We start from the raw sequence: 15,198 nt of genomic DNA on the forward strand, positions 1-15,198 counted from the left end.
CATCCACAGCCATCACCTTGGTGACCAGGTAAGCAGCCTAAATTGACTTTTGAACCAGGTCATTGCAGGGGGTGTATTGTTCCAAAAGGGGTAGAGGACGAAGAGAGTACTATTATTTTCATGCATGATAACTCAAAAAAATAGCTTCTGAGTTTAGTGGAGAACAATGACTAATGTCTTCATTAGAACTGAAATCTTTTATCTTCTCTGAATCCATAGACAGGAGAATAAACCAGTTACCCAACTTACAATTGTTGGAAATGCTAGAGACGCCAAGTTATTAACAACCTTCCAAAAAAGGAAGGACTAATCACCAGCACTTGAATATTTCCCCAGTATATCCTTTTTGTACAATTATTCCTGCAACCCCACCAATTAATCAATGACATTTAACACTTGGATATGAATGATGCTTCTTGTACTTTGACTATTTGATCCTTGACAGTGTACTCAACATATTTTTCCGTGTTCAAGAGACTTCGGGTATTACTGGCTAGCAACAAGAAAAGAGTCTTGTTTCACCTTCAAGATGGAGATAAGCTTTCTTATTAATGCCTGTACTAATAGGAAGAGAAGAATAGGCCCCCATAAAGCTAGAGATTTTGCCATTAATTCTCCACATGGACCTTTGTCAGTATCATTCTCAACCTCCACAAGGACCCTACAGTACCACAAAGACACTTTCCATCTGTTGCTCTGGTACAAATGTCATTTTTGTTTCTATCTCATAACCAGTTGTGACCCCAAACACAGATTTTCCCAGCTTTTATTCAGTTGAAACTAGTGGTATATTTTATCAGGCACTGATGGAGTAAGTAAACAATCTATTTGAACCAATTCACTGGGGACCACACTATCCTGGGGGCATAGGTAGGTTGGATTCGTTTTCATAAAATTTGGGAGCATTGCCATTCATGTCTGCTATCCATATTTATTAAATATTGCATGACCTTCAGCAGATGTTCAAGCACAGCTGAAGACTGCAATAAGCAATGATCAGCAAAAAGGTTTCCATACTACTTTTAATAACATATTCAAGAAAATTGCTTAGTGTTTCTGGAAACTTGGCTGACCTCTGAAGAGCGGCTCTCAGATCTTTCAGTACCTTAGCAAGACATGCTTGGCTTTCCATTATACACCAAACAACACACTATCATGTCGAACATTGACAGCAAGAAAAAACACAAAGAAGTCTCCCAAGAACACATATGGTTGCTGATTCACCCTAATCTCCAAAATTGGCAAGTTGACTACGATTAATAAGGTTTTCACAGGTGGTCAAATATGAAGCATTTAAGTGCATCACATCATGTGACTAGGGTGATAATTATCTTCTTACCTCACTCATGAGTTGCCCTTCGGCTGCATGGCTAGGAACTTCTTGGGAACCAGTTGAAATCCTTTGAACACCCTGGGACTGAGCAGGCTCCACAGAAAACACAGGAAAGAGGGGCCTGAGAAACCTGAACTCGCTGTTCAGAGAACCACCAGCTAAGCACACCTCATAGTTGTAAGCCCGGGAAAGGGATCCAGCATCAGCTTCTCCACAGTTCTCTGGGAAATTCGGTCCCACTGGGAAATTCAGGGCTGAGCTCTCCACGAACTTTCTCCTTTTCTGAATCTTGATGGCAACAAACACCAACACAGAAAGCAGAAAAATGAAGGAGATGACAGCCAAGCATATCACCAGATACATAGTCAAGGTACGATCTTCTTCCTGCATCATTTCATCCTTTGGGATATCTACCATTTTCATATAAGGGTCAGAGAAGCCATCCACTAGCAGAATGCTGAGCGTTGCGGAGGTGGACTGGGGAGGGCTCCCGTTGTCTTTAATGCCGATGATAAGTTTCTGTTTCAAGTTGTCTCGCTTGTTAATTGGTCTCACGGTTTTTACTTCTCCATTCTGGACCCCCACACTGAATAGACCCGGTTCTGTGGCCTTCAGGAGCTCATAGGAGAGCCAAGAGTTCTGACCAGAATCTCTGTCCACTGCCACCACTTTGGTGACCAGGTAGCCAGCCTCAGCCCCCCGGGGAACCAGGTCATTGGATGGGGAGGTGCCATTCTGAAGAGGGTACAGGATGAATGGGACATTATCATTTTCATCCATGATAACAACTCGAACCATAACTTCGGAGCTCAGGGGAGGAGAACCGCTATCCACAGCCCTCACACTCACCTGGAAATCTTTTATCTGCTCATAGTCCAGTGATCGGATGGCATACAGGTTCCCGGTTTCAGAGTTGATAGAGACATAAGAGGACACAGGTTGATCCCTGACTTTCCCAGGCAACAGCAAATAGGTCACTTTGGCATTTTGTGCTCTGTCCAAGTCCTTGGCTTGGACGAAACCGATCAGCAGACCTGGAATATTGTTTTCCCGTAATTGCATTTCATATGTTGACTTCTCAAATACTGGAGCATTGTCATTGACATCTGAGATCTGAACATTAATTATTCTTGTTGAAGTGAGCCTGGGCGAGCCCCAGTCTGTAGCTGTGATGGTGATGTTGTACTCTGAGACTCTTTCTCGGTCCAGGGGCTGCTGGGTCACCAGCTGGTAATAGTTGTTCACAGATGCTTTTAACGCAAATGGTAAGTTTGCCTCAGTTGTGCAGGCAGTTCTACCATTATCTCCAGAGTCTCGGTCTGTGACACGGAAGAGGGCCACCACCAAATCCGGGGGAGAATCTTCTGGTAAGGGGCTGGTGAGGGAGGTTAGGGTCACCTCTGGGGCATTGTCATTTTTGTCCTCAACCTCCACAATGACTTTGCAGTAAGCAGAGAGCCCCCCTCCATCGGTGGCTTTGATATTTATCTCACAACTTATTTCCTCTTCATAATCGATGGTTCCAGCAACAGTAAGTTCCCCAGTATGTTTGTTTAGATTGAATGCTTTGAGCACATTCTCTGGCACCTGGCTGAAGGAATAAGTGATGTCCCCGTAGGAACCAAAATCCCTGTCAGTTGCTTCCACTTTAGTCACAAGTGTATCTCTGGGGGTGTTTTCCTTCAGTTTCACCTTGTACACAGAATCACCAAATTGAGGGAAATTGTCATTGGCATCCAGAACATCGATGATAACGTTTGCTGTGCCTGTTCTCTTCGGGGTCCCTCCATCAGCAGCAAACAAAATCAGTAATAGATGCATATCTTCTTCACGGTCTAATGGCTTTTGTAATACTAACTCTGCATATTTGCTACCATCACTGTGATTTTGCACATCCAGTGTAAAATGGTCATTAGGACTAAGCGTGTAATTCTGAATCGCATTTTCACCTTTGTCTAGATCTTGAGCTTTTTCCAAAGGGAATCGGGTATTTGTTGGTGTAAGCTCAGATATTTCAAAAAGGAATTCCTTTTTAGAGAACTGGGGGGAATTGTCATTCACATCCTCTATTTCGACCTCAATTCTGTGCACTTGCAATGGGTTTTCCAGCACAATCTCTGAGAGTAAGATGCAAGGATTATTCTGACCACACAAAGCCTCTCGGTCTATTCTGTCCTTCAATAACAATCTCCCAGAGTGAGGATCCAGCTGAAAATATTGCTTGGTGCCTTCAGAAACCAGCCGGGTCCCACGAGCAGACAGCTCCTTTACATCTATTTTCAAATCCTTTAGCACATTTGCCACCAGAGACCCACTTTTCTTTTCCTCCGGCACTGAATAGTGGAAGGATTCACATATTGCCCCACACATGCAGAGATACAAGAAAAAAGACCAACCTTGCCTGTTGTTGTGATGTATCTCCATTGTCTCAGCCTCTGATGTACCTTATGATTCTTCGTAAACCAGCTGCTGGAACAGGCCTTGTTGTATGCTTCCAAATCTTTCCTTTATCCTGGATTTGTTTTGGAAATTGATTTAGTGGCTTTTTTTTCCTGAAATTTCTGGGGATTTGTTTGTAAGCACGATCTGATACATTTGCCTTTGAGATTTCTTCGTCTAATGGCTGCAGATTTCTAGGAGAGCATTTTTTTCCATGATATTCTGTTCTGTGTTGTGCAATAGCACCATCTTCGGGTGGATCTGCGATATGGCCCATCTACTTTATAAAGTGTGTAATGAAATATATAGAAACTTTCTCTGAAACACTGGTTGAAATGCACATGTTTCACATGAGACCACTGGTATCCATTTCATATTTAGAAGTATGCTAAAAACCTAGCTGTTGTTTATTTTCAGCTTAAGTCACTGAACTTAGAAAGGCCTAGCTCTTAGGATGGCACTGTGAATCTCCACCAATATTCTAATTGTTGAAAGGAAAGACAGCCTAGGCTCAACGGAACAAGTAAAAAATCAGTAAGGAAATAAAACCTTTTTTAAAGTGACATAAGGTAAACATCTGAGAACTTAGTAGTGTAGAAGATACAAGTACAAAGAACTAGTCGCTGTTATTTCTTTCCAAAATTGGTTTAAAAATGTCACATGAGGCTTACATATAAGACGTGGGCTGTCTGCCTCTGATGAGAAAGGGACTCATAGACAGGCATATGTGGGCCATTTAGGGAACTGACAACCAGTAACTGAAAGATCTTCTACTACTGTTCAGGGTCTGAACATTAATTTTCTGGACCCCATACACATACACCCATGTTTCTTTTTTATTTCTGGAATGACATAGATATATGTCATCATGGCAATGATCTTGTTGGGTCAGGGTCCAGTAAAGCATACATAGATACACGCACACATATACCACACTTAGGACCTGCAAGGTCCCCATATGTTTATGCATCCTGACTCTCGAGCTACTGATTACCTAGACTTTTATCTCAGGTCATTAGTGATTCATAATCCAATCTATCTCTTCCGAGAAGATTCCCAGCAAGCCCAAGTGACAAGCAGCCTCTGCAAAAAGAGGATTGAGGGGGATATCTGATATGTGAAGGGAGGAACCAAAATATATACCAGGAGGGATGGTGTTGGTTTGACTACTGGAATTTCCAAGAAAGGGACAAGAAACGACCACATGGCCAGTCTTTGAGAAGGAGTACTCATTAATTTCTGGAGACAGAAGTACAAATTTTAGCAAACAGACATTTCAGCAGGAACACATACTTCCCTTTGGTGCCCATGAACAAACTGCATCTGCGAGTCATTCACACTAGAAACTGAGTGTATATTTTGTTCTGCTATATATAATATCTTATGTTTTGTTTATCCAAATGGTATAAACTAGACACAAAATGCTGAGTGGTATCCCATAGTTAAACGGCCCAACTTTGGTATGCTTACTTTCTAGGGAACATAGTACTTTTTCTAATTATTCAAACATGTGGAAGGGATCTGATTTCATGGTAGGTACTGCTAGAATATGAACCCCACCTCTCTGGTTAGCTGGTGGCTATGTCATGGGGGAAATTGCCAGGAAAGTTCTATTCCTGTGCTATACAAATTTGATTATGAAAATAACAATCCTATTATAATATTCCCCTATGACCCATCTTCTCATCCACCCCTTTGAAAGAGAGAGCTCATCCATGTATTCCTGAGTTCATCAAGAGTGCTGCCTTGCCAGGTTGATCAGAGCACACTTCTCAACATCTACAATCGAGGGGCTGGTTCACACATGCAAGAACCTCATTCGACTGATCACTTGATTATTATACAGAATGACTCACAGCTGAACTGATTCCATAGAAAAGCACTGTGTCTCATTTAAGAAGACATTTTTAATAGTGGTGTCTGATCAGCTCATTCAAACATCAATTAACACTTGACAGGCACTAAATAATAAACATGCATGTGTGAATTCTTTTATCGATATGTTGTAAAGGTCTTCTACTCCAACACAAAGTGGTTTCTTGACAGCAGTGTTCTTGACAGCTTGCAGTGTGTTCTGCAATGAACACATCAGTACACAGTCTACAAGGACAGAGCAGCTGCAAGACAAAAACGTATCAGGGAAGATTGTACCTGCACTGACTTAAGCAAGTGAATCTTGCTAACTCCCCCTTTGCATCACATAGAACAATTAAGGAAGAATCCAGTTTTTTGCTTTTTTGCTTTTACCAGTGTGACCTGGGGGAAGATTACATGGCATTCTTCCAAACAGAACCTAGATAATGCTGTTGTTGCTTTCTAAAATTATACTGGAATTTCAAACAGAATGTCCCATCATCTAAACTAAACTAGTATTACATCATCTCAGGATGCTGAAAAAAGGCTCTAGGTGGAGGAAAGGCCAAGACCAATAAAGAGTTCTATGCAGCAATAAGATTCTGTTGCCTATTTCACTGTAAGATGGTGAAAGAATACATCAAAGGTATTGAATTCAGTTTCCTCACCTGCATCATGCATTCTTTTTCCTCTGCAAAAGGATGAATGTCCTCATAGCCTTTTGAAGGGTATGATTGACTTGACAGGTTGACCCACAGAAAGAACAGGAAACACTGTCCTGTGGAACTTGAACTTGCTGGTTAGTGATGCACCAGTTAAACCACTGGTTCCCAACCAGGGGTCCATGGACCTCCAGGGGTCCGCGAGAACTAAATTAAGGTCCGCGAAACAAAGTTATAAACCCATAATAAATTAATATTTTCAATTAAAAGTTCTCTATTATAAAATATATATATTCAAATATAATTCTAAGTTTAATGTTTAACTAACAGTTATGATTAAAGTTTATTTTCAAATTCCTGGAATTTTTATTTTGAACCTTGGGGTCCCTGCACCGAACGAAAAAGTCCTAGTGGTCCCTGGTCAAAAAAAGGTTGGGAACCACTGAGTTAAACAAACATCATAGTGGCACATTTGGAAAGTGAGCTGGAACCAGAACCCAAATAAAGGAAATTGTAGTCAAAGAGATGACCAAGTACACAGTCAAAGTATTATCTTCCTCTACATCTTCTTCCAGAACATTCATGAACTTCATAAAGGATCAGAAAAGCCATCCAATAGGAGTATATTCAGTTCTGCAGCGCTGGAAAGGGGACAGTGCCCATTATCTCTAACAATGACAATTCTTTGTTTCAATGCATCTCGCTCATTAATTGGTCTTATGGTTTTTAACTCTCTCTTTCGTGCATCAATGACGGTTTCTGTGGCCTTCAGCGGTTGAAAGGAGATCCAAAAGTTCTGACCAGAATCTCTGTACACTGCCACCACTTTGGTGACCAAGTAGCCTGCCTCTGCATTCCTGAGAATAAGAAAATTTTTGGGAGGAGGTTGTGTTTTGCAATGTAAAGAGTATGAATGGGGCATTATCATTTTCATCCAAGATGGCTACATCAAATATGGCTTCTGAGCTGAGTGAAGAGGACACATCAGAAGCCCTTACGATAACTTGGGAATTTTATATCTGATCATAATCCAAACATTGGAGGGCATACGTATTCCCACTTTGAGAACTGATTGAGATATAGGAAGACAGTGGTCCATCAGAGATCTTTCCAGACTAAAGTAAGTAGATCGCTTTAGCATTTTGCTCAATGTCCAAGTAAACAGCATGGTCTGAGCCAACCAGGAGCCTGGGAATACAGTTTTACACCATGACTTTTCAAGCATTGGAGAGCCGTCATTGACACCAGAGATCTGAATGTTAATAATTCTTGATAAAGTCATTCTAGGGGAGTTAGCTATGATGGTCCATAGCTGTAATAGTAATGTTATACTCAAAAGATTTCCTTTCTGTCCCGTGGCCTTTGGGTCACCAGCTGATAATAACTACTAAGAGCAGATTTTAAAGCAAAGGGGAGGTTTGTCTCAATGGAGAAGGTGGCTTGGCCATTGTCTTCAGAGTCTCAGTCTGTGGCATTGTTGGCTCTGAAAACAACCACCACAGGGCCTAATGAAGAATCCTCAGTCAATGGATGATGGAAGTGACAGCCAGGTCTGGGGCATTGTTGTCCATGACTTCTACAAGAAGCTTGCAGTGTCCAGAGAATCCCCCTCTGTCGGAGGCTCAAATATCTATTTCATACGCTGCAGCTTCTTCATAGTCAATGTGTCTCGAGAGCATGGCGTTTCCAGTATTTTTGTCTCACTGAAATACTTCGAGCAATTCTGCAGGTGTCTCCATGAAAGAATACGTGATTTGTGCCTTGGAATCCTGGTTTAAGTCACTGGCTTCAACTGTGGCGACAAGACTTCCCAGAAGACTGTTTTCCATTATACTTATCTATTGAAAGTCAGCCCACAACACTTGGAGTACAGCCGGAAGGGGGCCGCCTCTTGCCTGTAGTGCACCGCACGTTCATGGGGAACCCGGTGCTAAATCGTTCGTAGACTACCTGATTCTGGGTCACGGTTTCGTACGTAGCAGAGCAGCTCCCTCGCTGCGATCTATTGAAAGTACTTACTTTATATCCAGGCTTATAAAACTGTGGGACATTGCCATTGTTATCCAATACAGTGATGCAGACTTTTGCAGTCCCCATTCTCTGAGGAGACCTGCCCATCAGCAACAGTTAAGATCAGAACTATTTCTTCCTCCTTCTCTCGATCTAAAGATTTATCTGATGCCAGCACTGCATCTTTGTTGTGATCTCCATGAGTTTGCACATGCAAGCCAATATGCTCATTGCTACTCCGTCTGTAGGACTGAATGCTATTTGGCCCCATGTCAGGCTCTTAGGCTCTTTCTAGAAGGAAGGGAATTCCTGTGGGAATCTGTGGGAGAGCCAGCGTGGTGTAGTGGTTAAGAGCGGTAGACTTAATCCGGAGATCGTGTTTGATTCCCCAATCCCCACTCCTCCACATGAGCAACAGATTCTAATCTGGTGAACGGGTTGGCTTCTCCACTCCTACACATGAAGCCAGCTGGGTGACCTTGGGCTAGTCACAGTTCCCTCTGAACTCTCTCAGCCCCACCTACCTCACAAGGTGTCTGTTGTGGGGATAGGAAGGGAAGGAGATTGTAGGCCAGTTTGATTCTCCTTAAAAGGTAGAGGAAGTTGGCATATAAAAACCAACTCTTCTTCATCTCCTCTGGCATTTCTAATGTATTTACATTTTTTTTTAAGTAGGGGCATTGTCATTCTTCTTTTCTATCTGCATTTCAATTCTGTGTAGCTCTGGAGGGTTTTCCAGTACAATTTCAAATTATAAGATGCAAAGGACATTGTTTTTGCAGAGTGCCTCCCAATGTATTCTGTCCTTTATAGCCAAATCCCCAGAGTGAGGATCCAGCTGGAAGGAAGTATTGCTTGGTGCTTTCAGAACCCAGGCGAGCCCCACGAGCAGAGCAGACAGCTCCTATGCATCTACTGTAAAGCCTTTTAACCCAGTAGCCACTTGAGACTCAATTTTCCTTTTCCTCATGCACTGAATGGCGGATGGACTTGCAAACCACACCACACACTGATATATACCGAATAAGAACTATACCTTGCCCTTCCTAGGGTCTTCCTGTCACAGTTGCTTCTAAGCTGCTTTGTGGTTCCATATGATGCTAACAGGAAAAGTCTCCTTACATCAAGCATAGATATAAGCTACATAAATGGTCACTATCTTCTTTCCTTTCTGTGTGCAGGACCCTCCTTTCTTCCTTCTCATTGACTGAATGCAATGAATGGAGCTATAAATTTAGAATCTTCAAGGCATTCCTTTTTGGGACGATTGCTCCATCTTGTGGTTTTTTGAAATATGTCTTCCCAATACTCCAAACTGTTGTAGACAATAATGTTTATGGTTATTAACTGCGTAGTACTTATTGCTAAATATGCCCCAGGTGACTTTCACCTGGGTTGAATCTGGAAAAATGAATAATTTGCTAAAATGAGTCCCACTTTTCCCCTTGACCTATCTGCATCAAGTTTTTGATTTGTTAGCAATCATAGGTATCAATAAAACCAGAACATTGTTCAACATTGTTAGTATCTAATAATCTTCTCATGATTCCCCTTTTGGTCGGGAGAAATGTCTCCTCGTATTGCTCATCCCAGCTACAGCGCTGCCGGTTTTCCTTCTTCACCATCAAACTCTGTTCATTTGATTTTTCTACCCACCTTCTTTGGGTAGAGGTGAGAGGGGTTGTTGTTGTTTTTTTATAGATTTTTATTAATTTTTATAACATAAAACAAAACAAAACATACAATAGAAAAAAAAGAAAATACAAAAGAGCACTTACATAACAATTTAAGCTACTTATTATAGTAAAAAGTTACAAAATTCATAGTGCCCTGAAAAACCACCACCCACCCTAATATAGTGTCCCATCACTACATTGGACTTCCGGAGAAGTGTTATGACAGTTTTAAAAAGTAAGTATAATAAAATCATTATAAAAACCATTAATCAATTATCTACAACTCATTCACTAAATTAGTAAAATTCATTTTTGCCAGTTTGTCCCAATATGCGACGGCCTTTGACCATGTTTTTTTTTAAAATCTTCCATATCCTTTCCACGTAAGGACTCTGTTAGTTTGGCCATTCGCATATACATCCATAATTTCTCTCTCCAAGCAGTAATTGAAGGTTTATTTGCTTGCTTCCAGGTTTTAGCTATTGTGATTCTTGCCGCTGCAAAACTATATTGAAATATGACTCTATCACATCTGTGTAATTTATCTTTAGGTATACCCAATAGACAAAAGGAAGGGTCCATTTTCACTTTAGAGTTAAGCAAAAAGTTGGTTTCATTTAATACTTTTCTCCAAAAAAAATTTTTTTTACAAGTCCACCATGCATGCATAAATGTTCCTTTATCTTTTCCACATTTCCAACAGAAATCCAAATCGCCTTTTTTCATTTTACTTATCATAAGAGGGTAATATACCATCTATAAAACATTTTGTATAAGTTTTCTCTTATTTCATTGGAAATTGTAAATTTATATTCTTTTTTCCACAAATTTTCCCATGTTTCTAAATCAATATTATATCCTTTAAAATTATATGCTTTAAAAAAATTTCCCACATCCATAAGGTATAATATTTTCTTCATAAAATTCCAATTCACATTATCAAATGCTTTTTCCGCATCCAAAAATATCATAGCTACCAGAGTTGGAACATGTTCTGCAGATTCTAAAAGATCTATTACCACTCTAACATTTTGACTAATCAATCTACCTGGTAAAACCCCTGCTTGATCTTCATGTATTGTCTGGTTTAAAACAATTTTTAATCTAGATGCTAAAATCTCAGCAAACAATTTATAGTCATTATTCAATAATGAAATAGGTCTATAGTTCTTAACATCTAATAAATCCAAATTTGATTTTGGTATTAATACTATGTTTGCTTGTTTCCAGGTTTGGGGAATAGATCCACTCTGCAAGCAAACATTCATTTCTCTTAATAAATGTGGAGATAATTGCTCTTGAAAAGTTTTATAATAAAGTGCTGTAAATCCATCCGCCAATGGAGATTTATTTAATTTACTCTTACCTATGCAATTTTTTAATTCTTCCATAGTTATTTTACATTCGAATAGTTCCCTATTTTCTTGTGATATTTTTCCCCAGTCAAATTGATTAAGATAAACATCCATTTCTTTTTCGGATGCTAAATTTTTGCTGTACAAATTTGCGTAATATTCTACAAATGTTTCCATAATTTTTTGTTTATCTGTTAATATTTTACCATCTTTCTTAATTTTCAAAATTGGTAATTTTTTTCCTTTATGTTTGAGCTGCCATGCTAACAGAGGGGTTGTTGTTTTTGATCTTCACAATTAATTTATCTTTTAAATGTCAGTGATGCCATGATGCCACACTACAACAATCTTTGAACTGAGACAATCAGAAAGTTTTATTGGCAGGACAAACGTACAGCTACATAGATTTTCACACACTATTTATTAGCGACACAGAGACCAGGATGGGGGGCAGGGGACTCCAGACACTGAACAGTTAGAAAATATATCCGTTTTTTTAAAATGTTACTAAATAATTAGTATTCCATTCATTCCGGAATCAAGTCACCTGCCCATTATAGTCCATTCCCTCCATCAAATTACTAAATTTAAATTCTATTACTTGCCTTGGAATTATTGTATTCCAAAGGAGGACCTGGATAGTCTGTTCTGATCAGATCTCATCTGGGAACCACAGTCCTGAGAAACTTGAGCTCGCTCTTTAGAGATCCACCATTAAGCAAATATCATAATGGAAAATCTGGGAGGGGAACCAGAGTGCCAGAATCTATGTCATAGGTATGTTGGGACTGAGAGAAGATGTAGAGGGATGTTTCCTTTTGATCACAGTGAATCACAACATAAAAAGCAAGCTAATAAAAGAGGCTGTAGCCTTCGGTTATACAGTTAAACATAGTATCTTCTCTTTCTCCCTCCTTGAAGGTTTCTTCAATTTTCATATAAGGATATGAGGAGCTATCCACGAAGTATACTTAGAACTGCACAGGATTGAGGATTATTTGTTGCCAGAATAATATGCCACTGCGTCTTGCTCATTAAGTGCTCTCGTGGTTTTCGCCTCTCTATTTTTGTATTCCTACCATGAACATCTGGATCTGTTGCCTTCAGCAGCTGGTAAGAAAGTCTATCTCCATTCAGAGCCCATAACCTGGTGACAACGAAATTTGTCTTTGTCTCCTTGGGAACTAGTTATGGGGATGTGGTGTTCTGCAACGTATAATGGAAGAAAGGAGGATTGCCATTTTCAAACGGAACAACCGTTCCAACGATGACTTCTGAGTTCAATAAAAAGGAGTCACTGCCAATAACTATCATGGCAGCCTGAAAATCTTTAATCTGCTCATAGTCCATGAACTACCAAGCATAAATTTTGCCACATTTTGAAATCACTGAAATAAAAGCTGCTTTGATTCCCAGATCCTGGGAATTATTGGATATGTGATCTTGCATTCTGCTCCAAATCAAAATTGAATGCTTTTACATTACCAGCAAGTATTCTTTCATGCACACTATATAGGCTTCTGGGTTAAACACAGGAGAGGCTTGATTAACACATTGATATCCAAGGTTCGAGTTTCCAGAGAGGTTAGATGAGGACAGCCAAAATCATTTTTTGTGTTTGTTTTGTTGTGTTGGAAGATGCTCTCTGAGTTATTTGCTATTTGGAGCATATAGTAATTCTGGGAAAGTGGTTTTTAGAGAAGGATGATTTTTGCTGATTGAGCAATCATTTCTTCTTCCATTGATTTCAGAGACAGTGTTTGTCCCAAAACGGAACCATCACCATCTGAAGAGGGGAGTCTTCTGGTATGGGATTAGTAAGGGAAGAGAGTATGGTCAACAATATGCACAACTTCCACAATGATGCCAATATCTGAAGCTCTAATTCCCTTGTCATAATGTCTAGCTCTGTCATAGTTTGCTTTCCCACACATCTGTATTCCTTCAGTCTTTGGTTCAATTTAAATATTTGCAATATCCTGCTCTCCCATTCAGTCCTTCATCTGAATCAGAGTCACTGCCAGTGACCACCACTTGATCTAGAGAATAATTTTCCAGAATATGGCCTTTGTAAACCTCAGACAAGTGAAGATAGGAATAGTCACTGGCATCCAGAACCATGACCTGGAGCTGAGCTGTGCCAGTACTGGGTGGAAAAGAGTTACTTTTAATGTTAAGATGGCTTCCTCTTCTTGACCCAGGACTTCTGTATCAGCAACTCAGGGTATTTATCACCTTCCTTATTCACCCTCACAATAACAAGAAATCTTCATTGGAAATTAATGTGTAGTTTTGAAGGCTGTTGCTCCCAACATCCAGATCAGGAGCAGATTCTGGAAGACATCTGAAGCCAGTCAGGATGGCTGCCTGAATTTTGACAGTGGTCTCATTATCAGGAAAAAGAGAGGAATGATCATTTACCACAAACTTCCATCTCCACCTGGATCAACTGGAAAGGGTCACCAAGGAATATTTCAAAGACTTGTGGATACCTCTCACTCTGTGGATACAGCTCTTCTCTGTTCTTTCACTTATTACTTGATTGCCAGTGTAGAAATGTATCCAGAAATGTGGTTTGCTCTCTTTTGAAAAAAGTCACACCTTTTGATTTGACAAATGACTCACAGATCTTCAGCAATATTAGCAACCAAAGAATCCTTTTCCATCTCTTCGGCTAGAGGACAGTGGATTGTATAAGACCCCATCCCACATACAGAGAGAACAATTAAAGTGATTACTTGCCTGCTAAGAGACACACTTGATACCATCACCTCTGCTTTATTCTTGAAAAGCAAGCTTCAAAATTCATCTGGTGCAAGGCATTCCAATAGTTGTTACTAAGAGATTCACCCTGGAAGCTTTTAGGACCCTCCTGTAAGGCATCCTGTTCTTTCAGCACAGCTCCTAAGATGGCTTCTCTCCTCTATGCATAAAACAACTGCAAGGAAAAGCTGACTGGAGAAAAAGCATCCGCTGATATATCCAAGCTGTTCTGTGGTCAACGACGCCATCGTGTGTCTGAAATATAAATGTCATGAGTGTTTCTTCTAATTAAGTTTCACTATGTGACAAAGGGAGATTTGTCTCTGGAAAGCTTATACCGTGAATATCTTTGAATCATAACAGAATCACAGAGTTGGAAGGGACCACCAGGATCATCTAGTCCAACCCCCTGCACAATGCAGGAAATTCACAACTACTTCCCCCCCCCACAACCCCAGTGACCCCCTACTCCATGCCCAGAAGATGTGGGGGGGAAACCTCCAGGATCCCTGACCAATCTGGCAAGGAAAATTGCTTCCTGACCCCAAGAGGCAATCGGCACTACCCTGGGCATGCAAGAAAGGGCCACGAGAGCCAAACATTGACACAACCCTTCCTGCCCTCTCTCTCACGATCTGCCTAAGTTCGCAGAATCAGCATTGCAGACAGATGGCCATCTAGCCTCTTAAAAACCTCCAAAGAAGGAGAATCCACCACCTCCCGAGGAAGCCTGTTCTACCGAGGAACCACTCTAACTGTCAAAAAGACACAACTTTATTGAAGTCAATGTGCAGTTTTGGGGCTATGGATCAGAGCCTGGCATCCAGGTTTCAGGTAAATATGAAACCACATTCTTTAGACTTTCCTGTCCTCAGGGGATTTTAAGCCACAACCTCAGGGTGCTGCCTCGCCTTCCAGCGATTCAAACTAGAAGGCAACTAACGTGGAATTTGTCACTGAGGTTCCAGTTGTAGCTTTACAGCAGTTAAGTGACTCAGCCAGTGAGTCGGCAGTCCAGTGAGTCAGGCGGTGCTTCTAGATCTGGTCAGTTCGTTGTTTTCATACGAGGGATGTAAGGAATGGTAGGCTCAAAAGGACTATCCAAA

At 40.6% G+C, this 15,198-nt stretch overlaps 1 protein-coding gene across 1 annotated transcript in view; it reads right to left on the minus strand.

Moving 5' to 3' along the window:
- Positions 1-3,759, minus strand: part of LOC130492932 (protocadherin beta-16-like) — a 181,985-nt gene extending 178,226 nt beyond the window's left edge. Inside the window, exon 1 of the mRNA XM_056866704.1 lies at positions 1,340-3,759. Coding sequence (XP_056722682.1) covers positions 1,340-3,757 — 2,418 coding nt within the window. The 5' untranslated portion in view covers positions 3,758-3,759. The remainder of the gene's footprint in view (positions 1-1,339) is intronic.
- Positions 3,760-15,198: the final 11,439 nt, after the last annotated feature.

The sequence above is a fragment of the Euleptes europaea genome, unplaced genomic scaffold (assembly GCF_029931775.1).
Source record: "Euleptes europaea isolate rEulEur1 unplaced genomic scaffold, rEulEur1.hap1 H_3, whole genome shotgun sequence".
Lineage (NCBI taxonomy): Eukaryota > Metazoa > Chordata > Lepidosauria > Squamata > Sphaerodactylidae > Euleptes > Euleptes europaea.